Source organism: Podarcis muralis, chromosome 11, assembly GCF_964188315.1.
Source record: "Podarcis muralis chromosome 11, rPodMur119.hap1.1, whole genome shotgun sequence".
NCBI classification, from domain to species: Eukaryota; Metazoa; Chordata; class Lepidosauria; order Squamata; family Lacertidae; genus Podarcis; species Podarcis muralis.
Genome location: NC_135665.1, coordinates 19,800,252 through 19,824,498, shown reverse-complemented (window position 1 = coordinate 19,824,498; position 24,247 = coordinate 19,800,252). Strand labels below are relative to the sequence as shown.

General features: G+C 40.5%; 1 protein-coding gene across 3 annotated transcripts in view; it reads right to left on the bottom strand.

The window, feature by feature from the left end:
- The window catches only part of CEP120 (centrosomal protein 120), a 129,199-nt gene that overhangs the window by 66,756 nt on the left and 38,196 nt on the right, over positions 1–24,247 (bottom strand). For 2 of the 3 annotated variants that reach the window (XM_028748610.2, XM_077936099.1), the window contains 2 exons: positions 23,432–23,577; positions 22,311–22,800 (listed from right to left, as the gene is read on the bottom strand). The exons of the other annotated variant lie outside the window; for it this stretch is intronic. In XM_028748610.2, the coding sequence (XP_028604443.2) occupies positions 22,542–22,800; positions 23,432–23,577 (405 nt within the window). In that variant the 3' untranslated portion in view covers positions 22,311–22,541. Of the gene's footprint in view, positions 1–22,310; positions 22,801–23,431; positions 23,578–24,247 lie in introns of those variants that run through there. 3 annotated transcript variants of the gene reach the window in all.

Genomic DNA, 24,247 nt, shown 5'->3' with positions numbered 1-24,247 from the left:
CTAATCTATTTACATATAAACACACACAGAGTACTGCAGCATGGCTCCCTCTCTCTCTAGCATCAGACAGCAAAGAGAAAAAGAACAAAGGACAATAGTCCCACTTCACGGAACACAGTAACACAAACATCCTGTTTCTGTCACTTCCCACTCTGTGGAGTCAAAACATATACCGTCATGTGATAGACAACAATCCCATGACTGCAATCATGGAGCAGGAATTCAAACAGTAATACGGGGCTGATACAGCTGCAGCTACATCAAATTGGTAAGCATACACAAAACACATGCAGCCTGGAGCGCAGGGCAAACAGTGTCAGGAGCACAGCAAAGTGGCGGTCACCCCGTGAGTAGTCCCCCGTCCTCTGCCCCAAGGACGGGGAGACAGTGAGGAAGGGAAAAGGCTGTCGGCAACGCAGTATGCAGCCAGGAGCAGCGAGGTATGGAGCAGCTTATATTCTCCCCCCCAATTTTTAAGGTGCAGCTTATATTCGGATGCAGCTTATATTTGGGCCAATACAGTATGATTGAATGAATGAATGTGTTCCAAAAATAAGCTACTTTAACTGAAGATGGTTTACAATGTTTATAAATGGGGCAACACAGTCAGATGTGTGGGGTACAATTTTTACAAATTACTATTATTATGAAACGACATTATCTTGTTTGCAAAAGCTTCTCCAGAATAGTAACAGCAGAGTGGCTCCATTGTGAATCCAGGTAGATATACTGAAGGGAATGGCATTTTAAAAATAAAGTAAAATCAACAATGGCAGTTAACTGAAGCCATTCTCATTCACTATGTCTGGCTACATGCAAGTTCTTTTGCTATAATTATAACACAAGAGGTCATTGCAATGGAATTAGCCGCCTTCAAACGATATAAGACAATTCTTCTCAAGGGAGTCAAACAAATTTGTAAAACAAATACTGTTGAAATTTCAGGCATTAATCTCCTTTTTTACATGCTATGGGAACAAGAGAGCTCTGAAATGAAATTTTACCCTAAGGCCCCCAAAATGACATTAATATTTTTAAACAAGTTTTTTACATGTAGAGAGTTAACGTAGAGCTTCGCTTCTATAAACAGAGCATTTGTGGCTGTTCACACTGGGGCCGTGCAAAGAACAACTCTCCTCTCTTTTTCCAGTAGGGAGCAAACGCTCAGTAGAGGCTGTTGCATTCATATCTAGGGATTGGCTGCAGAAGCCCAGCACACAGACCTGGGCTGGATTCCGACAAGGGGTTTAACTGCAATAGTTTTAATGATTATAAGGCTAGTGCTTCTGCCCCAGTTTCTAACATTCCAAAACAGTACCTTGCTTTGTTATGGAATTGTGGCTTAGCCCCTCAACTTTGTTGTTGTTGTTTAGTCGTTTAGTCATGTTTGACTCTTCATGACTCCATGGACCAGAGCATGCCAGGCACTCCTGTCTTCCACTGCCTCCCGCAGTTTAGTCAAACTCATGCTGGTAGCTTCGAGAACACTGTCCAACCATCTTGTCCTCTGTCGTCCCCTTCTCCTTGTGCCCTCAGTCTTTCCAAACATCAGGGTCTTTTCCAGGGAGTCTTCTCTTCTCATGAGGTGGCCAAAGTATTGGAGCCTCAGCTTCACGATCTGTCCTTCCAGTGAGCACTCTGGGCTGATTTCCTTAAGAATGGAGAGGTTTGATCTTCTTGCAGTCCATGGGACTCTCAAGAGTCTCCTTCAACACCATAATTCAAAAGCATCAATTCTTCGGCGATCAGCCTTCTTTATGGTCCAGCTCTCACTTCCATACCTAACTACCGGGAAAACCATGGCTTTAACTATACGGACCTTTGTTGGCAAGGTGATGTCTTTGCTTTTTAAGATGCTGTCTAGGTTTGTCATTGCTTTCCTCCCAATAAGCAGGCGTCTTCTGTGACTGCTGTCACCATCTGCAGTGATCAACTAGCCGGGTTCAAATGGGCCAATCACGGTCCAGGGTTAGGGAATTGCTTTGCTGACCAGCCAGCCATTGGCCACAGCCATGACCGGAAGGGTTGCCATACATCCAAAATTTTTCTAACATAGCCGGTATTCACCCCCCTTAAGCAGCATCTGGGCAAAAATTGCCGAAATGTCCAGGAAAATCTGGATGTATGGTAGCCCATGTCAGTAGTGTAGATTTGGGTGTTTTTCATTTAAAAATAGCACAGAAACTCATTTTTTTCCGGTTGAAATTTCATAAAGCTCAAAATCTTTGGCCAACAACCTTGGCTGAAAAAAGCTCAACATTTGTGTTGGGATTTTCACTTCTTGAAATATGGCAACCCTAATGACCAGCTAGGCAGCAGCACATAGCAGCGGCCTTAGGATGGCCACCTCAGTAGATGACCATCTTGGGGAGGCCATAATCCTGGATCAACCTTGCAGCGGTTTCAGCAGGAGGCTGAAATGGATACACAGCCAATGCCTGAGCCAAAGATCCACCTAAACCTGTAATCAATAAAGCTGTGGCTATTTCCCACCCAACTGGCTGCCTGCCTGAGTCTGTTCTGCCACAGGTTATCTCGTTGCTGGCAAGGAAGAGGATGGCTTTGTGACTGGGCCTGCAATTGCATAACTGAAACATGCTAAAGGATGAGTAATGCTTGCTGAAGTTAATGGGATCAACCAGGAAAGATGGGAGTTGTAGTCCAACAAGACCTTGAGGCCTACATTTTGCCAACCTCTGGAATATTGGGTAGTTCACCATGATTTCCTTACCATCTGCCCACATAACACAGCCCTTTCATTATCGGAATGGCATTATATTCTGAACTTAAAAATGGAAAGCGTAATGCTGGTGGTCAACAAAATAGGTTTAAAGACTCTCTCAAGGCAAATCTAGTATAAATGTAGTATAAACACTGACAACTGGGAAACACTGGCCTGTGAGCGCTCCAATTGGAGAACAGCCTTGTCATGAGCTTTGAAGACATTCAAACTCAGGATGAAAGGGAGAAACGTACTAAGAGGAAGGCACACTTGGCAAACCCTCACCGTGATTGACTCCTGCCCGGAAACTTATGTCCCCACAGTGGAAGGACATGTGGATCCAGAATTGGCCTCCACAGTCACTTATGGGCTCAATGTTAAAACAGTGTTCATAGAAGACAATCTTACTTGGCTACGAGTGATCGCCAAAGAAGATGATGATGTTAGTGTAGTAATCTGGGTTGCCACCACCAATTCAGATGTAAACTGAGGACAGTACTTGGAGATACACCACCATTTGATCAGGAGCTCTGAGCATATTTCGTAGAAGTGGTGGCATCACACTCTGTTTGTATGCTAGTAGTTTCCATGGAGATAGGGCTGCAAAGGGTTAGATGGCATGTGCTCGTATAACTCCGTATAAATCATCTTTAGCTTCCGCTTCTACTCCTGTCACCCATGACACTTACTGTCAACAGCTGACTAAATAGTCTCATTAGATACAGTCTGTGAAAATATTTTGGTTTACCTTCTGACTTTCACTGATTAAACAAGAATGTCTCTAAAATAGAAGCTGACAAATTAATGAGAAATGCAAACACACCACCCCGTGTATAAATTGCTGAACAACAGCGTAATGGCTGCCTGTCTGAGAGATGAAGATGATCGACTGACAATGACCACACACTGAACTCCCTGGGCACTCGCGGCGATAACAGTGGCTGAAATGCCAGTTACCCTTTTCGGCTTCCCAATCTCCAATGTTTTTTATGGCGCAGAGAGTTTCCCCAGAGAATTGTTCTGTCCTTAAACTGACACACATTGGTATGCGCGGGTCAGGAGAAAGGTAGACCGGGATGAGGAATTTAAACTGTTTTTGGTACCCATTCTCCACCCCCTTTTACAAAACATAAATAAACGGAGCGTTCCTTTATTATTACATTCTCGGCCCTGTATGTTCTATAGCCTTTATAATTTTTATATGTAAGGCCTGATAACTGACCCATAAAGTGTGATAAAATTAAATAAACAAACACAAATGCAAGCTCCCCAGCAGATCACTCATTTGCCTACCAGGTGAAGGAGAACCAGTTGGCTTCTATGCACGTTCTACTGATCTTTATCGATGCAGGTTTTTTTTTGGGGGGGGGGGATTAATAGCACTGTTTTCAAATCCAGGACCCATTTAATGATTTCTTGTGCTAACGTTAACTCCAAAACAATGACGATGGAAGGAGTAACATCCAACTGGATATGCTGAAAAGTGTGTTTCCTTGAACAATGTTTTATTGAAGTGATAATAGTTGACATTAACACCCATTGTTACATTTCTTATCCTGTCTCTCTGCCCATCTATATAGATGTCTGTTATGTTATGTTTAAGGAAGTAAAGCTTAGTGGTAGTCGCTCTATAAATACATGAGAAAAACTCATTTTTAAAGGAAGAATCATTCTCTCTGGGCTTCTCGGAATTTTAGTCTCATATATTGTACAAAAACTATACCACTTTCACTATTGCAAAATGCTAAGGAAAACTTTAGCCTGCTCAGTTCATCACACCTTTTTATCGTTTCATGGTCCTGGCAAGATTTTTGCTAGTTTTCTTCCATGATATACCATCCATCTGATGAATGACAGATATCTGCCATATAAGACTCATTGTTTACAGCTGGAGTGGATGAGAATTACAGCCCCCCAATTAAAATGTTTAGGAAAAGGTCTTTCCCTTCCTCAATTTGCTAGCTTTGCATGTGCACATTCAGAGATGCACTCACCATCCTTTCTGAAGCAGGAGATTCCTATCAGGACTCTATCTGATGCCTTTGTAAAAGCCCCTTCGGATTTGCATTTGAAAACCTGAAAGCTTGCACAAGTTTTTGCTTGGATATCAATTCCTGACACCAGTTACACCAGGTTACAGAGGCCTTGATTAAGGGTAAACTTAAAATAAAAATTACTTTTAAAAGGGACTTGCCCAGAAGACACATTGTGAAATAAAAATTGGGTTAATGGAAAACTCAAGAGCCACGTTACTTTTAAGCAAAACACTTGCAGGTGGCCTTGAAAGGCCCTTGAGATTGCCCATGCTTCACAACAGTTGCATCTCTCCCCTGTGTACATTTGACAAGTAAATTGCAAGATTTAAATCTATAAAGGCAATTAACAAACAGCTGATGTGTCATATTTATACCTGGCCCACATTTAGGGGGTTAAGTTGCTTCAAATGTTAAGGGAATCACTGGCACTTACTTCCTCTCAATGTTGAGCTGCAAAAGGGCCCCAAAGCAGCATATTAATCTAATTTATTTTAGATGTTGCCTTCCTGCCTGGCGTTGCATATTATGAATATATTAGTCTGATGTCATCTTGACTTGACTTGCATGAATTGCTGGCGGTCCCTTTAGACTTTCCTGAAAGTGAGCTACATATTGTAAGGTGAGCAAATGGAATGAAACCACCATAGGCAGAGAAAGCTTCATTTTCCATATCATCTGTTAATGGGTGGTATTTGACAAGGCCATATTCAGACTAACTTCATGGATGCTGTTAAGTTGTGGGTGAACATATCAGACGACACAGCGATTCTTCAAACAGCTCTTGTTTATTCACAGGCCAGAACAGAACTGAAGTGAAGGGTTCAGCCAGCCTGCTTATATACAGCTCCACTAGAACGCAACAGTAACCATTTTCTGTAACTATCCAATCACTGAACGTCACTTTCGACCCCTTATTTGCGTATGTGGACCTGAACTATCTACAGTATCCCCATGCTGGCCCGGGGTGAGAACTTCAGTACATAACAGATGCCAAATGGATTTATCTGGAGCACAACTTAATCAGTTACTACTCTTTAATTTTGTTGCCTAACTAAAAGCCAAAACAGGATATTTTCCCTGCAGAGAAAAATACTCATGCCAAGCTGACCAGAGGCAGGGCAAATCTGGAGGATCGAGATGCAGTGCGCACACACCATTTGAATGGCACCATTTGAACTTAGGGGGAATTGCCCCCTCAAATATTTTATTGGGAGGGCTGAAGACCCCCTTGATCCCTAGGAGTTGGCACCTATGCTGAGATGGGTAACATCCAGACATCAGTCAGGACAACCAGGGTTGCACTGCAAGTTTAGAAGGCTGATAGACAGGACTGTAATATAAACACAACCATGCTTAGATTTCACTGATCAGATCATGATGATTTTTCTATTTAAAAAAATTAGGATCACAGAGATGGAAGGTGTAGAAGCCCCGTTACACTATCACAAAAAAATCACATGTTCTGCAGCAGAAGCAATCTATCATTGTGTCCTTGATCTAACACAATGCTAAACTCCTGTTTCATTTTATCCACAAAGCCAATCAGCTGTCTTCTACCTTACACAGAAAATTCAGTATATTTACCTGTGTCCTCTAGTTTTTAATTGATCCCCCCCCCCTTAAAGGGTATTTTTCATCCTCCTGCTTTTTCTTTCACTCTGATTAACAATCATAGCATGATCTCATCAGGCTTAGACAGGTATTGATGGGTTACAGTATCATGAGGCTAATAAAGAGTGTTATCCAGTATTTCCAAGTGACAGATAAAAACTCCCTTAAGAAAGATACAGGAGACGGAGGATAATATAAATGCCATTCCAGTAGCTTTGGCATTACTGGATACACACAGGCAAACATGAGGACATTCATTAATGCGTTTAAGGAAGGCTAACAGTTTTCGGTGGGGAGGATGAGAAGAGGAAGGAAAGTAGCAGACTCTTGGCAGAGTCTTCTGTGGTGCAATTATTTATTTTTTTACTTTGCCAAATAAACGGCTACTGGTGCATTTAACAAGGAAATAAAGCAAAATGTAATAAAGTTCTTGCTCACACCTGTAAAGTTTATTTTGCCTCCTTATGCGTATTTCAGAAACTGTGAAAGTTAGAGGGAATCTGAGAGGAGCTCCACACTAATACACATTTCGTCTTCTTAATGTTAGGTCACTGAGATAATGATCTCCCAAGTTGAAGTGGTGTTATCTGCACAATACCATCATGGGCGATATCCAACAGTAGGCCTATGCCACGGGTAGGCAACCTAAGGCCCGGGAGCCGGATCCAGCTCAATTGCCTTCTAAATCTGGCCCGCGGATGGTTTGGGAATCAGTGTGTTTTTACATAAGTAGAATGTGTCCTTTTATTTAAAAGGCATCTCTGGATTATTTGTGGGGCCTACCTGGTGTTTTTACATGAGTAGAATGTGTGCTTTTATTTAAAATGCATTTCTGGGTTATTTGTGGGGCATAGGAATTCATTCATTTTTATTTTTATTTTCAAAATATAGTCCTGTCCCCCACAAGGTCTGAGGGACTGTGGACCGGCCCCCTGCTGAAAAAGTTTGCTGACTCCTGGTCTATGCCGAGTATAACTTAGCTGAAGCAGCGTTTGTGTGTGTGTTTCATGCAATGTTGGTGATATCTGGCCACAAATCAGCACTATCTCACCTGGAATCACCAACAACAATGGCGGCTCTTCCTGTTTCACCTGAAGCAGCAAAAAGGGACGCCCTGCCCCAGGTCGTGGGGATTCAAACCGCTGACCTTCTGATTGGCAAAGCCAAGAGGCTCACTGGTGCCACCCACGTCCTAGGTGCCTAGGTAGACAATGCAGGCACAATGATACCAGAGGGAACGAGGTAAGAATGTTTTCCCACTCTAGAACGGACCTGCACAGGCAGCAGTGCACAGGGGTGGCTACTTCTCTAACTGCGGATACTGGAAAGTTGTTTGCATAAAATGGCTCTCCAGTGCTATTCCAGCAAAGCATCCCTTACTCCCTTTGCATATGGGCTGTGACAGCATATATGGCTGAAATTTGATCAACTGCATGGGAAGCCAGTTCACACAGAGAGCCACGCAAGAGGTGCTCCACACATGTAGTTGCCAGGCTAATGGCCCACTGGTCACTGCTTCTGGGAACTGGGCCCTGTTCTGTTTATTTTGGGCAATGTGGCACTTCATGCAAATACACTGCTTCCTTATACATGCCTACTTAGAAGTAAGTACCATAGGGTTCAGGTAAGCGGGCAGAAGATTCCATCCTATGCCATAACTAACTTCAGGTAGGGACATGCCTACCTGACACCAGAGCATGCCAGTACCACATATCGTGAGATATTCCTAGCTGTGATTTCCAGAAGAAGAGAGCCGAGGTAAAATTAATAACACCGTGTAAAACCTGTGAAAACTCCCAGCTACTACGGAGAAGAAAAGCCACCTGGTCTTTGGGCCAACTGCTTTTGCATAACCCAACAAATCTAGGGATACCGTTGGAAAATAAACATTGTGCTTCACTCAGACACTTATCTTTTCAGATCATAAAATTTAAAGCCTCCTGAAAGTGCTTTTATGAGGGGTCTAAGGTGTGATGAAGCTATCCAAACTGTGGGGCAAATAATACATTCGCTTAAGAATTGATCTCTCTCTCTGTGTGTGTGACTGACACACACACACACACACACACACACACACACACACACACACACAGGAAGACATTCCAGCCCTTGTATACATTAGTAACAAAGCTGTCTGTGATGAGCTGTCCTCTCTGTAGCTAAACATTTCAATGCCTATCACAAATAACTTCTTAAGTGATTAACATGACCTGGTGCATGCTGTTTTCCCCTGGGATTGCCCTGGGTGCTGTGTGGGAAACCTCACCAGGATACTACTTGTGGTCTTGGTTGCACATAAGAAGCATTATAAAGAATAAATAGATCAGCAAACAGCCTTTTTGACTGGTTGATTCTGATATTTATGTTAATCTGAGGATAGCGGTCCTCAACCTTTAGCTAAGGCATGTCACATACTTGCAGTGATGGACACTGAGATTTTATGAAAGGGCCCTAGGATTTTATGAAAGGGCCCTATGAAAGGGCTTACAGAACTGCTTTCTCTTCTGACTACATCCTTATAAGCATAAGTTTTCACAAATAACTTTGTAAACAAATTAGATGCACCCCTAAATGAGGGTTACAAGTTGTGCTCATGCTGCCATTTTCATTCTGATTTAACACAGGAATTGTTCTTAAACAGAAAGATTGGGTGAAGGGACAAACAACTTAATAAATTTGCAAATTGGTCCTCCTGGGGCACAGGGAGCATGATTCATAGACAGCTGTTTGCTTGTAGGTTTGATGATGGGCAGAAACAATGGCAGGAAACTCCTGTGTGCAGCAGAGAGGCTCTCTGGGGTGCTAAATCGCCCCTGAAAATCACTTTTGGGGTACAGCAAAGAGTGCTTACTGCAAAATAACAAAACAGGTATTAGAAGCAACTCCAGAACTGGTCCTACTAAATATTTTCCAAGACGCATACTCACATTGCAAAGAACTCATAAGCAATTTACTCTCAACAGCTAGGAGACTCATAACTAAATACTGGAGGGACCTGTCAGGAGTGAATATGGACCACTGGTACCAAACTGTATGGCAAACAGCCTTACTAGAGAAGAGGATGCCTTCATCCCAGTATGGCTCTCCTTTATTTCATATACATCCCAACGAGACAACAGCCTTCCTGTCCCCGACAGCATATGAATTGATATGGCTAATTTGATGCAAACCATTCCCCCCCCCCCAATACATGCAAACAAAACTCGCTGCAATTCAGTGAATGCAACTAACCAAGCTCTGGGCTCTCCAACCTCTCACACCGCCAATAAAAGCAAACAAACAAATAAAAGCTTCACACATGCACCATGCAAAAGAATGAAAGATTATTCACTCTTCTTTTTCCCTCCTCTCAACTTCTCTCTCTCTCGCAACCTCACATTGCCTGTGACAGCAGCGACTCACACTGAACACAACTGACCTGTAGAAAGGACTCTTGTGAATTGAAAACAAAGACGTTATATGCGCCTTTGTTATCTATGAAAATCTCTCAATAAAAAGAAATTAAGGAACAACAACAAAGCTTTGGTACCTTACATTCTTGACTTTGAAACCTTGCCTAGGAAATGATTCAAACTACAATATGCAGACGTTTAAACGGGTTAGGACTATGTTATCTTGTCTTTGCTCATGTGAACCTGCCAAAGCCTTAGATTGTCATCGTCGTTGTTTTCTGACCGACAATGCCAGGGACGGGGCCTTTTTACTAGTGGCACCACACCTGTGTCCCAAGAAGCTCCCTCATCATTTTCAAGTTGACGCAAAAAACATTTTTTATTATTCCAAGAAGCATATCATGATCAATATCTGCTTTTTTATAAATACATTTGTGTGTGTGTTGTGTGCATTTATGTTTACGACATTTTATTTTCCTGAAAGCTGGTTTGAAAGTTGCGTGTAAAGCAGGATATAAATGCATTAACCCCATAAATAAATTCAGAAGAGTCAGTTGCAGTCAGAAGCGTTTCCCTTGCAGGTTTCGTATCACAGCTTTGTCCCTAATTTGCAAGATACTTTTTTGTAAAGCTGGCTAAATAAAATTATGCTTATAGAAGGCTTTCCTTGCTTTGAAAAGGAAAGAAAACAGACCACCCTCAACACTATCAAAGACTACAAATAAAACCTCTTCATTCTAAATTCCTGGCTGGGCAATAAATTCCTTGTAGGCTGACCAAAACAGAAACCGTTCTACATCTGACTCTGACCCAAACAGGCACCTTGCTCCTGTACGTAATGCAACCCCACCCCCCATGTGTTTCAGTGGTGTTACATAGCAGGGAGTTTAAATAGAAGGACCATTAGGCTGTGTTGTGAGCAAAATGGATCAAAATAGTTCTCGTATCTCTGCAACCTCCTTAAATGTTGTTCCTTAGAAGAAAAACCCGAACAGTAATGAGATTAGCATTCTCTGAAGCTTGCCAGACACTATTGTTAACTCCACTGATAGCAGTGTGTCTGCTCTCCCTGGCTCCGCCAGCACACGCCACTATCGATACTGTTATTTCCCATTCCTAGCTGAAAATGTGATTCTTGGAGCAAGTCCTAAACCAGGAAGCATTTAAAGCTAGGGCTAAAATGAAACAAATGCTTTCGGTGAGACTGAATTGAAGGTCAGGTGCTCAGATCCGATATAGAGGACCAGATTTCCATATCGAAATATAAATACCAGTTGCGCCAGGAGGAACTGAATTCTAAGCTTCTTATTTTGATCTTATCTGCGCTTGAATTTTGGCTCTAAATCATCTGGGAGAAACGCTATCTACATCACTCGGTGCAAGACAAACCCTGACCTCAGTGGACTCTGGGTATCAGAAGTCATAATGCACTTAGAATGAGCATATATTCTACCATACATTTCAAACCCATACCATCTAATAAGCAGTGCCCTGTCTTTATACAGCTAATTTCCCGTTTGGTTGGTTTTCACTTTTAGTACACCTGTAGGGGCAAAATATAATAATTTTGGGGTAATTACAGAAAAGAAAAGGGCCTTACTACACCGGGAAATGATAGGAAGTCTAATTTCATTTCAGCTTTTTAAATTTAATCTATGTTATTAATCAGGCAAGACACTTAATTTATGTTAGGAATTAGATAAGAATACAAGAGATACTATAAATATAATTTTAAGTTTAAGTTCGGTAAATATGTGGAATATTATTTGCATATGGATTTTGTTTATACAGTTGATCTTTTTGTATACTCAATAAGATGTATAGTATATATGCCATATATGTTATATGACATCTTCAATAAAGCAAAAAAAGTAAGAATATTAGAAGCACAATAAAACGCCAAACATTAAAAACTTTCCAAAAAAAGAGAAAAAGGTCTCACTAATGTTCCTACAGAACCGAGATGCAAGAAAACAGAGTAATTAGTGGTGCGTCCCGGTGAATAAAATGAACTTGGGTTGGTTGAGCATGAATGCATTACACAACATTGAACAAGCCCATCTTCCAGTCAGACTTTTCATTTCAGCAATTCGTCCGCAAAGTGGGAATACAACAGAACTACTTGGCAAGAATTTTGAGAGACAATCACAAAGGCTGGTTTATTTAATTAGAGGTTTCTGTCCTGCCCTAATAGAGGCTCAAGGCAGATGACAAATCAATAATGAAAAGCAGTAAAATAAAATTACCACCAAAATATAACACTAAATAGCAGAAATTGTTAATGGTACTCCACAGGAAGGAGAGTCAGGGCAGTGTAGCAGTTATGGGGTTGAATGAGACCACCTCATAGGGTTGTTGTCAAGATAAAAATGGGGGCACTACCTCAAGCTTCCAGGAGGAAAGCTAGGATATAAATTAATATAGGGGATAAATTACTATATAGGGGGTAAATCACTAATATGTAAAATGATAAATAATAGTGGTACATTGAACTTAAAAAAGAAAAAGTCTCCACCCAAGACTGCCAATTAAAACATTATTTTCAAAAAAGCAAAACAAAAAACAAAAAAACCCCTCAACTTTTGGAAAGCAGAAATTATCATACTATAGCCTATATTGATGCCTCTTAGAAAAATGTTGTGATAATAGGTCCTTATAATATAACTGCAGTATTTTGAAGAGAAACAGGAAGAAGGTTTCACAGACAGGTTATTGCTCCATTATTTCACTGTTTGATTCAAGGGCTACAGCTACGCAATGCTCTTTTACTTTTCCTCATGAGCAAATTTTGCTGGAAGACCATCGTTCTCAGTTGTGTCTCAATCATTACTTGCCCCATTGCCTCATAACAGCACAGTCCTTTTTTTTTTTTTAAACCAAGCTATAGCCCAGATAAATGACTGTATAAAGTTTTAAATAAACATACATTTATGTTATGTTGTTTCGTCAGAATGATTTATAGTCATTTTCGTCTTCCAGTTCTGAGCTCTGGACATAAAAGACATTGGGCTCTCTGCTGTTTATCCAAGCTAAATCCTCTGTTTGTTCTACATAAGCATTTTTGATTCCATAATATATTGCAGGCTTTAGTTTCAGGTTTATTCCCTCCGGGAATGGTGGAATTAGATACATTAACTGACAAAGATAAGGTACGAACATTGTAGCTTATGAGCCATTAAATAGATAGGATAACAAAAATGAAAATAAAAGAAGCCAGCTTTTTAAAACGGATGAATGAATGAATGAATAAATATGGGGTATTAAATCCGTCCCAGTCTACCCTCCCAATACCCTTCACAAATTTTTGAAAAGGGGGAGAATTTTAATTCACAAATTCTTCAGATATTCCCCAGGAAACTTGTTAAATTGGGCAAGCCATTTTACTGAAAATTTAAGTGGAACTGTTGTATAGTGAAACTCTGTTAACTTGATGAAAAAAGAAAGGGCTACAGGTTTTGCTACCAAAAAGGAATCTTCAGATAGAGATGGAGAAAGTCTGCCCGAAATATAGAACGACCACCATAGCCAACAATACCGAGTTAGATGGACCAATGGTAAATCAGGTTTCCTATGTGCCTAAAACACCACAATTTGAATGGACAGCCCATACCCCTGTCTTATGTCCATCTTCCACATTACACAGTTCAGTTCAACACTGAAATAAATCTCATTGGGATTCACCATCAGATTTTTCCCCCCCCCCAATTGCTTTACAATGGACAGGTTCATCCGATGATGCTCTAAGAATGATATAATGGCCAACAATATTTCACCAGCAGCAGCTACAGTGGTACCTCGGGTTACAGACGCTTCAGGTTACAGACTCCGCTAACCCAGAAATAGTACCTCGGGTTAAGAACTTTGCTTCAGGATGAGAACAGAAATCGTGCTCTGGCGGCACGGCAGCAGCAGGAGGCCCCATTAGCTAAAGTGGTGCTTCAGGTTAAGAACAGTTTCAGGTTAAGAATGGACCTCCGGAACGAATTAAGTACTTAATCCGAGTGGTACCTCGTTCCGGAGGTCCATACTTAACCTGAAACTGTTCTTAACCTGAAGCACCACTTTAGCTAATGGGGCCTCCTGCTGCCGCCGCGCCACCGGAGCCCGAAATCTGTTCTAATCCTGAAGCAAAGTTCTTAACCTGAAGCACTATTTCTAGGTTAGCGGAGTGTGTAACCTGAAGCGTATGTAACCTGAAGTGTATGTAACCCGAGGTACCACTGTACTTTTTTAGCAGAGAGCTATATATAATAATGAAGGCCCTGGTACCTCAGAGCCCCTCAGAGAAAACAAACCAAACACATTCAGCATCCTACAAACAAACAAGTCATCCTTTGGTTATTTGGAGGCAGCAAATATAATTTTTTTCATTTCACAAAAATCAGTTACGTACTAAGAAAAGTTCAGGTTTCTGTGACCAGCACAGGGTACTGACTTACATTCTTTGGAGCAGAACTGTAGGGGATCCCCCTGCCATGCTTCTTTCTCTGTGGTCCAGCAGATCTTTTCTGTGTTTATGCTAACTTCCAGGCACATTTAAGATAATTCTGACTGGAAGAGGCTGCAAATTATCTTGTTAAACTATCTTGGGTGGGGAAAGAGGAAGGTAAAGGAGCACAAGTCAGCCTTCATACAATGGTGAGTAAACTATTATAAAGTAAAGTTAGATTCCCACCCCTCAACTCCTCAATCTTCTGTAAAAAAAATTTCTTCTAGCAGGACGCATGGATTGGGCTGTGGGGAGGCGGGAATCCTTGCGCAGGGCACCACAAACAGAACCAAGTAGCTCAGGCATGGCCAAACTTGGCCCTCCAGCTGTTTTGGGACTACAATTCCCATCATCCCTAGCTAACAGGACCAGTGGTCAGGGATGATGGGAATTGTAGTCCCAAAGCTGGAGGGCCAAGTTTGGCCATGTCTGAAGTAGCTGATTAAAGGCACCTATTCAGATGTGGCCACAAAGGAAGTGACACAACAGCACCACCCAACCGATTCAGAGAAGTTTTTACTGGTTGATGTTTTATTGTGTTTTAAATATTTGGTTGGGAACTGCCGAGAGTGGCTGAGGCAACCCAGTCAGATCGGTAGCATATAAATAAAATTATAATAACAGCAGCTTCCTCCTCTACATACACACCTAGCACACAATATTCAAGTTATAGGCGTGTTCATAGCCATAAACTATGTACAATCAGGTTTCAATTCTGGACAAAGGTAGATTTAAAAAAAAAACGTTTATAGCTTCCGTTTTTTTTCGGAAATATTTGTATCATGAGAATTCAAGCCACTGTCCGGGGCTGCATGGATTTTGCACTTAGGCGAGAAAACATGTTTATATCCCCTCTACTTTATAGCCCCGAGGGACTCGCAAACGGGCTTACAAAAATTAATAATCACACAATGAAAGTGATAATCCAGGTCATTTTGCAACACAGAATTTCACAAATACAAAAGTGGTCAGGCAACTGTTAGAATTTTCTCAAATGTAAAGGATAAAACAAAAATGCTAGGAAAATATAAAATAGAAATGGTTTTGTTACACTATGAGTACTGACGATCTTACACTCTGTCTAGTATACATAACTCTGAAAAGCCACTCAAATGGCCATTCTCATAGCTTTCTTTCAAAATCAAGCCATTTTTCTCATTACGCTGAAGCTGAACAAGTCCATCTTTCACATTTCAAGGCAGAACTGTCTCCTTGATTTCAACAGAGCTCACTCTCTAGGCGAGTGCGCATAGGACTGCAGGACTTCTACTTAAAAAAATCCTCCAGATGTTGCTGCACTGCAATTCTTCTCAGCTCTGACGACTGTCATGCTGTTTGGAGCTGATGGGAGGTAAGAATCCAGCAACATCTTTGAGAGCCACAGGTTCCCCATCCCCAAGTTAAGACACGGTTTCCCTCAATTTGTTATGAGTGAATTATAACAGTATTACTTCCAAAGGACGTGTGAACCATCTCCCAAAGGACATGTGAGCTATCTCTTGTATCAGTTAGGAAAAGTAGAAGTGCGATTTGAATACCAATTACCTAAAGGTAAAGGTAAAGGGACCCCTGACCATTAGGGTCCAGTTGCAGATGAGTCTGGGGTTGCGGTGCTCATCTTGTTTTATTGGCCGAGGAAGCCGGCATACAGCTTCTGGGTCATGTGGCCAGCATGACTAAGCCGCTTCTGGTGAACCAGAACAGTGCACAATTCAAATTGTCAACCTTCTGATCGGCAAGCCCTAGGCTCTGTGGTTTAAACCACAGCACCACCCACGTGCCCTAACAATTACCTAGGTAAAAGGTAAAGGGACCCCTGACCATTAGGTCCAGTCGTGGCTGACTCTGGGGTTGCGGCGCTCATCTTGCTTTTATTGACCGAGGGAGCCGGCATACAGCTTCCGGGTCATGTGGCCAGCATGACTAATCTGCTTCTGGCGAACCAGGGCAGCGCACGGAAACACCGTTAACCTTTCCGCCAGAGCAGTACCTATTTATCTACTTGCACTTTGATGTGCTTTCGAACTGCTAGGTTGGCAGGAGCAGGGACTGAGCAATGGGAGCTCACCCTGTAGCGGGGATTCAAACCGCCGACCTTCTGATCGGCAAGTCCTAGGCTCTGTGGTTTAACCCACAGCGCCACCCACGTCCCTAATAATTACCTACCATGGTTCAAAAGCACGAAAGAGCAAACTGTAAGACACAAAGGAATTCAAAATTATGGCGCTTTAAAAAATGCTGTCTTATTGTTGCTCATCCATATTTTTAACTTATTTTAGAGCAGTCTTGAATGGCATTATAAACTTTAAAGAAAACTAAGTTTGAGAGATTTTTCTGCACTTTGATTATTCATTAAGATCATTTTTTTTAAAAAAAATACAAACCACCAGAGTCAAAGCATTAAAAGTACTGCTGGGCTCAAATGCTTTAAACACTTGTACGTCATCACCTTGGTGGGGCATGGGTTCAAAACATTGCGTACTATTAGAAATATGGACACATTAATATAGGTATTTCAAATGAAAAAGAAAATATTTATATATAAATTAGTGGGTACAACTTTTCTAAATGTGTTATTTATGGGTGCTTTTTTAGTCCTTTATCATGATGAATGACATATTTCTTCCAAAAAGACGAATAGCAAACATCACTATATTATTAGCTGGAATTCAATTACTCTATCTTAAAGCCTCTGTAGAGTTACTATACATTTATACATCATAAAGACAGTAAATTATTTTTCTATACATTAGGCTTTCAGAGCAGATTTCTTTTTTTGTTCTGGATGCCAAACTCCTGACCGCCTCTCCACCACAGAGAGTTCGTATCTGGAGAGCCAACATCTGTAAAAACATTTCTAATGAAAACACCAATACAACCCGCCAGAGAAGCAAATGAAATGAGATCTAAGTTTATGGCTGCCGTCATTCTCCAGTATTCTCTCTTTAACAATAGCAGGTTTGGGGACTTCTCATTCAAGAGCAGAGACAGGTCATGATCACAGAGGAATAGTGGTAGCTAAATAAAATAAAGGACAGTGTGATCATGCATACAAACAGGTCACAGTAAGTTTAACCCCATTAGATGAGGATCTGATTCTTGATCATCAGACAACAGCTTATGGTTCTTTGATGCCAGCAGAGTAAGAATAATGTTGAAACAAGTATTATGAAAACAGCACACCTAAATACAATGCCAACATTGCTTACAACATTGTTAGATACTATTATAACAACCAGTTTTCATTAAAGAAAATCACCATTTAATTAAGTTTTGGTACACAATTTCAAGTAGTACCAATGGTTTCTTTGGTGCCGTGATTGTCTGAAAGGGAAATCTCTCTAACCAACCACAGGTCTGGAAACAAACCTTATTGACACCGACTTTTAGACATGAAAACTATTGAAGTACTATTAAAACTCTCATTTATTCGTTCTTGGTTCCCACACTACCAAAAACAGGTTTTTTTAAAAAAATCTCCCCATCTTTCTATATCTCTCTACCAATCTTTCTCTGCTTTACTGGCCTTAGGGAGAGATGAATGCCTAAACTGTGTATCAGATATTCAGAGCAAAAGCCCCAGAGCTCCTGTGATGGCCACTCAACTCTCTCATGTGATGAAGTCAGTAGGACTTGGGCAGGAGAAAAATGGAAGACCGAAAGCATGAGCCAATGTGAGGCCCTAGTCTGACCGCAATTTCTCCCTACCGGCAATTCTGGCAGCAGGATCGGGAGCAACGTACTAAGAGAAGCTGACCTAAAGGTTCACAATCAAACAATTGGAAAATGAGAAACAAAGGAAAGGAAACATTAATGTAAAACAGCCTGCCTCTCTCTTAAGGGATCTCACAAATTTCACATCCACCCAAATTATCCTTCTCGTTTTCCTCTGAAACTACCCCTTCATCTCAGCATTCCCAACCCATAGTTTTTTCCTTTCCTAGCAAAATAATAAGCACAAAATAAATCCCAGGATAATGGTAGAAATTGTTTTAAGAAGAAGTACAGTACAGATGTTACTAAAACAAATAAAAATTAAACCCAAGGCAGAAACTACTCAGATCTCTCCCCAGAGCCATCACAAATATACATGCTGTAAGATAGTCTTGTTTACCAGAGCAACATTTTTTCTGCAACTATTCCCAGTTCCAATGTTTTGAAATACAATTTATTTGCTAAAATAGATAGATTCTGTTGCTCCTGTTTATACAAGGATTTTTCTTGGCCTGCTTCTCATCTTCATGCACGTATGAGTTTGGTTGCTTGCAATGGAGATAAAAATCGAAATGTGCATATGTGTGTGTTTGTGTCTCATGACAAAAACGTTTCCTCCATTTCAATGCTGTTCGGTTGCCCAGAATGTAACAGGTATAGCCAACATATTTTCAACAATGTAGAAGTCATAACAATAATATCTACTTTTGGGATAACACAAACACAAAGGAAGAAAACAACCATAATTACGAATGCTAGCAGTCACTACTGCTACTGTGTTCTGTGTTAAATCTCTCAACCATTAGCAAAAGCATGCCAGCAATTGCAAAACATTTTCACCCAAAATACATAGTGATTCCCCCTCCCCTGGATAAGACCAGTTCACGTCCCCTAAGAGGATCAGTTTCTTAAATTATTATTTAAAGACTTTTTATTAAAGATTTTCTTTATGCCTCACCTGTTGCAGGGAGAAGGCAGAGAAAACAGGCTGGTCCCAGCTTCCGTTCCTTCTCTGTAGGAGATTCAAGTAAGAGAGGTCAAAGTTTGGAACTGGGTGCTGGATGTGTTTGGAAGATACACAGGTGGATATATTTAGAAGTAGGAGAATGGGCACAGCTGTGGATGATTACTTGCAGTTTAGGAGCATTGCATTTTGTCTTAAAAGCACAGAAGAGAAGTTGGCCATAACTGACTTTTGTAAACGAAGCAAAGGGGATAATAATTTTTTGAAAAAATATACACTACATATCTTACCTTTGAATATGAATTTAATTAAAACACCTTCGGGCTTTTAAAAAACCGCTGTTATTTAATGTTAAGGCCCCCTCTAGTGTTTGAAAGGCAACAGCAAACTGAGTTTATGACCAGCTATTTTGGCTTGGCAGAATTTAACACTCTTGTAAAAGAATATTCCAGATTTATTGGGCATTTCCTCTGGTCACATGTTAGTGGAGCACTAAAGCAGCCATAATTAATATCTGCAAGTTATTTTTTTGCTTTAGCAGACATTAATTATTCCCAGTGCTAGAATGTCATTATTTAATTTTTTAAAAGGCATACATAAGACTTGCTGTAACAAAAATCTGTGTTACTTTTTTTGGGGGTGGGGTGGGGGAATCAGTTTGGACCAACTTCTCTTTAAGATAAAATGCAATGGTCCTGAACTACAACTCAGAATCCACAGCTGTGTCCATTCTCTGACTTCTAAAGATCTTCACCTGTGCATCTTCCAAAATTGCCTCTGCTTTATGGGTGTTGCTGCAGCCAGAAGATGTAGCTTGGCTGCAGGTGTAAAAGTCACACTGTGGGTCTCAGAGGCTGGGGCTGGCTTGCCTAATGGTGAGAGCCTCAGCAGATATGAAGCTGTCAGGAGGGAGGCGGTAGCTGTAAATAGTTGAGGGAACTGAAGTCTCTCCTGTTTGCCTTCCTGCCACAAACAGCAGTGGTTGCTAGTGTGTATTTTAATAAACATACAATTAATATTGTATAATGTTTAGGGAAGTTTTTCATTACACTGGTACCTCGGGTTACAGATGCTTCAGGTTACAGACTCTGGTAACCCAGAAATAGTACCTCGGGTTAAGAAGTTTACCTCAGGAAACTTCTGAAGTTTACCTCAGGAAACTTCTGAAGTTTACCTCAGAAATCACACGGCGGCAGCGCAGCGACAGCAGGAGGCCCCATTAGCTAAAGTGGTACCTCAGGTTAAGAACTGTTTCAGGTTAAGAACAGACCTCCAGAACGAATTAAGTTCTTAACCCGAGCTACCACTGTATTGATGTTTTAATGTATTTCCACATTACTTTATTTAATGTATTTCCACATTCCACTCTACTGATGTTTTAATGTATTTTTAATCTTTTGTTGGAAGCCCCCCAGAGTGGCTGGGGAAACCCAGCCAGATGGGTGGGGTATAAATAAATTATTATTATTAATTATTATTATTATTATTATTATTATTATTATTATTATTATTATTATTTTCAAATCAACAAACTTCCCACCCACTCATCTTGGTATTTTGAAATATTAAGTTAGTAAGGAAATTTGCTTCACATTAATTACTTTGCACTTGTTGCACAGCTACAAACCTTATAAAGTCCTGCATTAGAGACAAGGTCAATATATAGTCTCTAATACAGATACAAACAACTGAGAAGTGGAGACAATTTTCCCAATAGAAGAATTGTGTTGCTGCTTTTGTTTGTTTGTTTGTTTGTTTGTTGTCAGATATGGGCACTTTAACAAGCGAAATCTGAACAGCTTATTACATGCACTAATCTTGAATCAATGTCAAAGCCGTTTTCCACGAGTCATTTCTCATATGCTGAATTGGAGCAATTAAGTATGTTTCCCAGAATATACTTTTTTTGAGCTTAACTCAATTTACTGTCATCGTAACATAAATTTTTTTATTAACAAATATTTAACACTTAATAATTGCTCTATTTTGAAGTATCACTTGATTTCAGATTTAGAGTTGGCAGAAAGCTATCTACTTCTTGAAGAAATACAAATATTTATGTACCGTATATACTCGAGTATAAGCCGACTTTTTCAGCACATTTTTTATGCTGAAAAAGCCCCCCTTGGTTTATACCCGAGTGAGGCAGGTGGCGGCGGGACGAGCAGCCCGAAAGGAGCCCTTTCTCGCCACTGGTCCCGCTGCCGCCTCTCACAAGCTTGTTCTTCCTCTGCTGCTGCCACCACCAGGCTTATACTTGAGTCAATCAATTTTCCCAGTTTTTGTGCTAAAATTTGTTGTCTCAGCTTATATTTGGGTCGGCTTATACTCGAGTATATATGGTACATCACTTTTAAGGTGCTTTAAAAAAGGGGGGAGTATCTCAAATTATTCATCAATATATTTACGGATTGATGCATACACTGTCCTTTCTCGAATCACGTAGAATCTCCATATAGATAGATGTCCAATTCTTCAATAGCTCGGTTGGTTAAGAGCGTGGTGCTGATAACGCCAAGGTTGCAAGTTCGATTCCCGTACGGAACAATTGCATATATTCCTGCATTGTAGGAGGCTGGACTAGATGACTCCCAGGGTCCCTTCCAACTCTACAATTCTATGATTCTATGTGTGGATAATAACCTCCTAATCGCAGGGTGTTTCTTTCCTACTGGAGGTACATGGATTAGAAAACCCGTACACGCAGCAGCCTTCCAATCACAAACTGCCCACACAACCCTTTGTGCAATTAAAAATGTACAAATTTCCCTACATCAATATAATATTGATGTAGAGAAATATTACATTATGAAAGGGCTAAAATGTCTGTTAACTGTGTCTACTGTTATTTAACAGTAGAGTTTGCTTTGACAGATGTGCACTGGAACAGACACACATGCTTAAGATCTTGGGCACAGATCTACCAAACATATCTGCGGTGCTCTTCCACCCATTAACTTCAGAGCTGTACAAAGTAAACTGGTGAGAGGCGCACCAGTGCATGATGGATCACACTCCTGTGTCATTAATAAGCATCATTCATTTCAACTGAAACTATGTACTCAGAAAGTTTCTTCATACATAACATGGTTAAATATTTGACCAACTGAACGGCAATTTTAGTGGTTTATTTAAAATAATCTATACTTTGTTGAACATAGTCTCCAAGGTGACACAGCACAATGAAAGTTAGATTTTAAAAATGATCATTGCAGGCCCTTTTTCCTTGTGCAATTTTATTGAAATTGTGCTTTGATATAATTTTATTAAAAAGCAAGCAGGCAAGATACCTATCAAACGCATAATCAAAAATGCTATACAGAAATGTAGAACTGGAGTTAAAAATGATTCTATAAATAAAACAAGTTAGACAACTGGAGGGGAAGAGATTTAGACTGTTCAATCGCCTATAAAAAAGTGAAATATTTAAATATATACAAACACATGTAAATGGTCAAAAATTCAACTGATACTCTTCTCTCAAAGACCTCAGATAGTAGAAGAGGGCCACAGTTAAGTCTTGGAAGACAAAGCAGAGCATACACAAAAGTCCTTTGGGATCAGGGTCTCGGCAGAGACCCGAGCCATGCTTTACTTTACTGGAAAACAAAAATCAGTTCTGCAAGTTTGGGTATTTGCTTCTGCTTCTTTTGGTGAGCACCTCGCTGATCTGGCGATCGAGCTCATTCACAATGTGGTCTTCGTGGCTATAGACTCCTGTCCTCAGCAAGGTATCCCTCTCCTCTATCAGGCGTGCAAGGTAGTCATCTAAACTCTCATCTACTTGCCGCGTGTGCGAATTTTGCATCTGCAACCCCAAAACCTCTTGGGGATCTGGCGACTGCTTTTTGTCTTCTTCTTCCTGCTTTAATCTAAGGAGGAAAATCAAAGCAAATTCAGCAGATGCGTTTTGCATCCTGATCATCTGTATTGGAGAACCAAATGGCCCACTAAAATTAATGGAAATGAAAAGCAAACTGAACAGAAAAGAAACAAATCCGATTATCCAACGGGAAGAGCCATCGTGCTTACTTTGTTGCATAAGCCTACTGCTGGGAGACAAGAATGTTTTTTGACCCAGTGCCTACATTTTTGAGTGATTTTTAACAAGAATTAAACTGTTTGAAAACACGTAGAAGACACAAGGTCAAAAGGTACAGGAAGTACCGAACCATTTAAAATATAAAGTGTTATGCTCGCTAGGGAGCTGACAGCAGGCACCATTAATGTGTCTTTTTATGCAGCAAACAGGTTTGCTTAGAACAAGAGGTAAAAAAGAAAAGCTTGCTGTAATAGCTACAGTCAAGATAAAAAACTGGGTCTGGTGGCCTTTGGCATAGATTTCCTATAATACAAGACTGTTATATTTTATAAATGGGCAAATATTACCTAAGGGACAGAAAGCTGTGTTCCTTTACTGGACTGACAGCCAATTAAATTTGACTTAGCTGAACCTTCACCTATTCAGCAGCAGAGGTAAAAATCCAACAAATGGTACAATACCTGTTCAGTTCATTTCTGATATCCTCTAGCTCTTGTCGTTGCGCCTTCCCCAATTCGTTGTTTTCTGCTGCCAGATACCGAAGTCTCATGTGCTCAAGCTCCTGCTGCTGTTTTTTAAGGCGGGCCATGGCACTCTCTTGCTCACGCTAAGGAAAAGCCAAGCCATCTACATTTAATCTCCCACAGATGTACACATTTATTTTATTTTTTTACAGTTTACCTAGTTTGTGTGTGGATTGAGATCTCTTTGTCTTTCTCTCAAACACAGGGAAAATATTGCTGCGGGGTAACTTTCCTACAGAGGTAGTTTAAAGGCATTAGACAAAGATCAAATTGAGTAAATGCACTGCAACTCGATATATGACACCTCCAGTGTAGAAGCAGCATAGAAATAATATGCATCAAGGAAGCATCAGCAAATCTTGCTCAATAAGTAGGAAAAGGCAGTAGGTTATTACGAATGACTGAAGCACCGGAGCAGTTTTACTGAAGGGTCAACTAAGTTGTATCCACTAAGACTGACAACGGTGAGGAATAAAATAAATACCAAATTTAAGCAATAATATGCGAACCTCCACACTAGATTAGCTGTGCATGATGCAGCTCTGTTGATAGCCCACAAATGAAACTTTAAAACAAGCACATTAAACTAGGACAGATATACATAAGATAATAGTCAGTGCTTTGTTTTAAAAGAGGAGACAGAAAATATTGAAAGCAAGCTGGATCATCTTGACTATACACAGAGGCTTATGTCATATTGCTATCCAGTTGCTATCAAAACTGGAAAGTGATTACAAGTGCCTTCTGGACTTT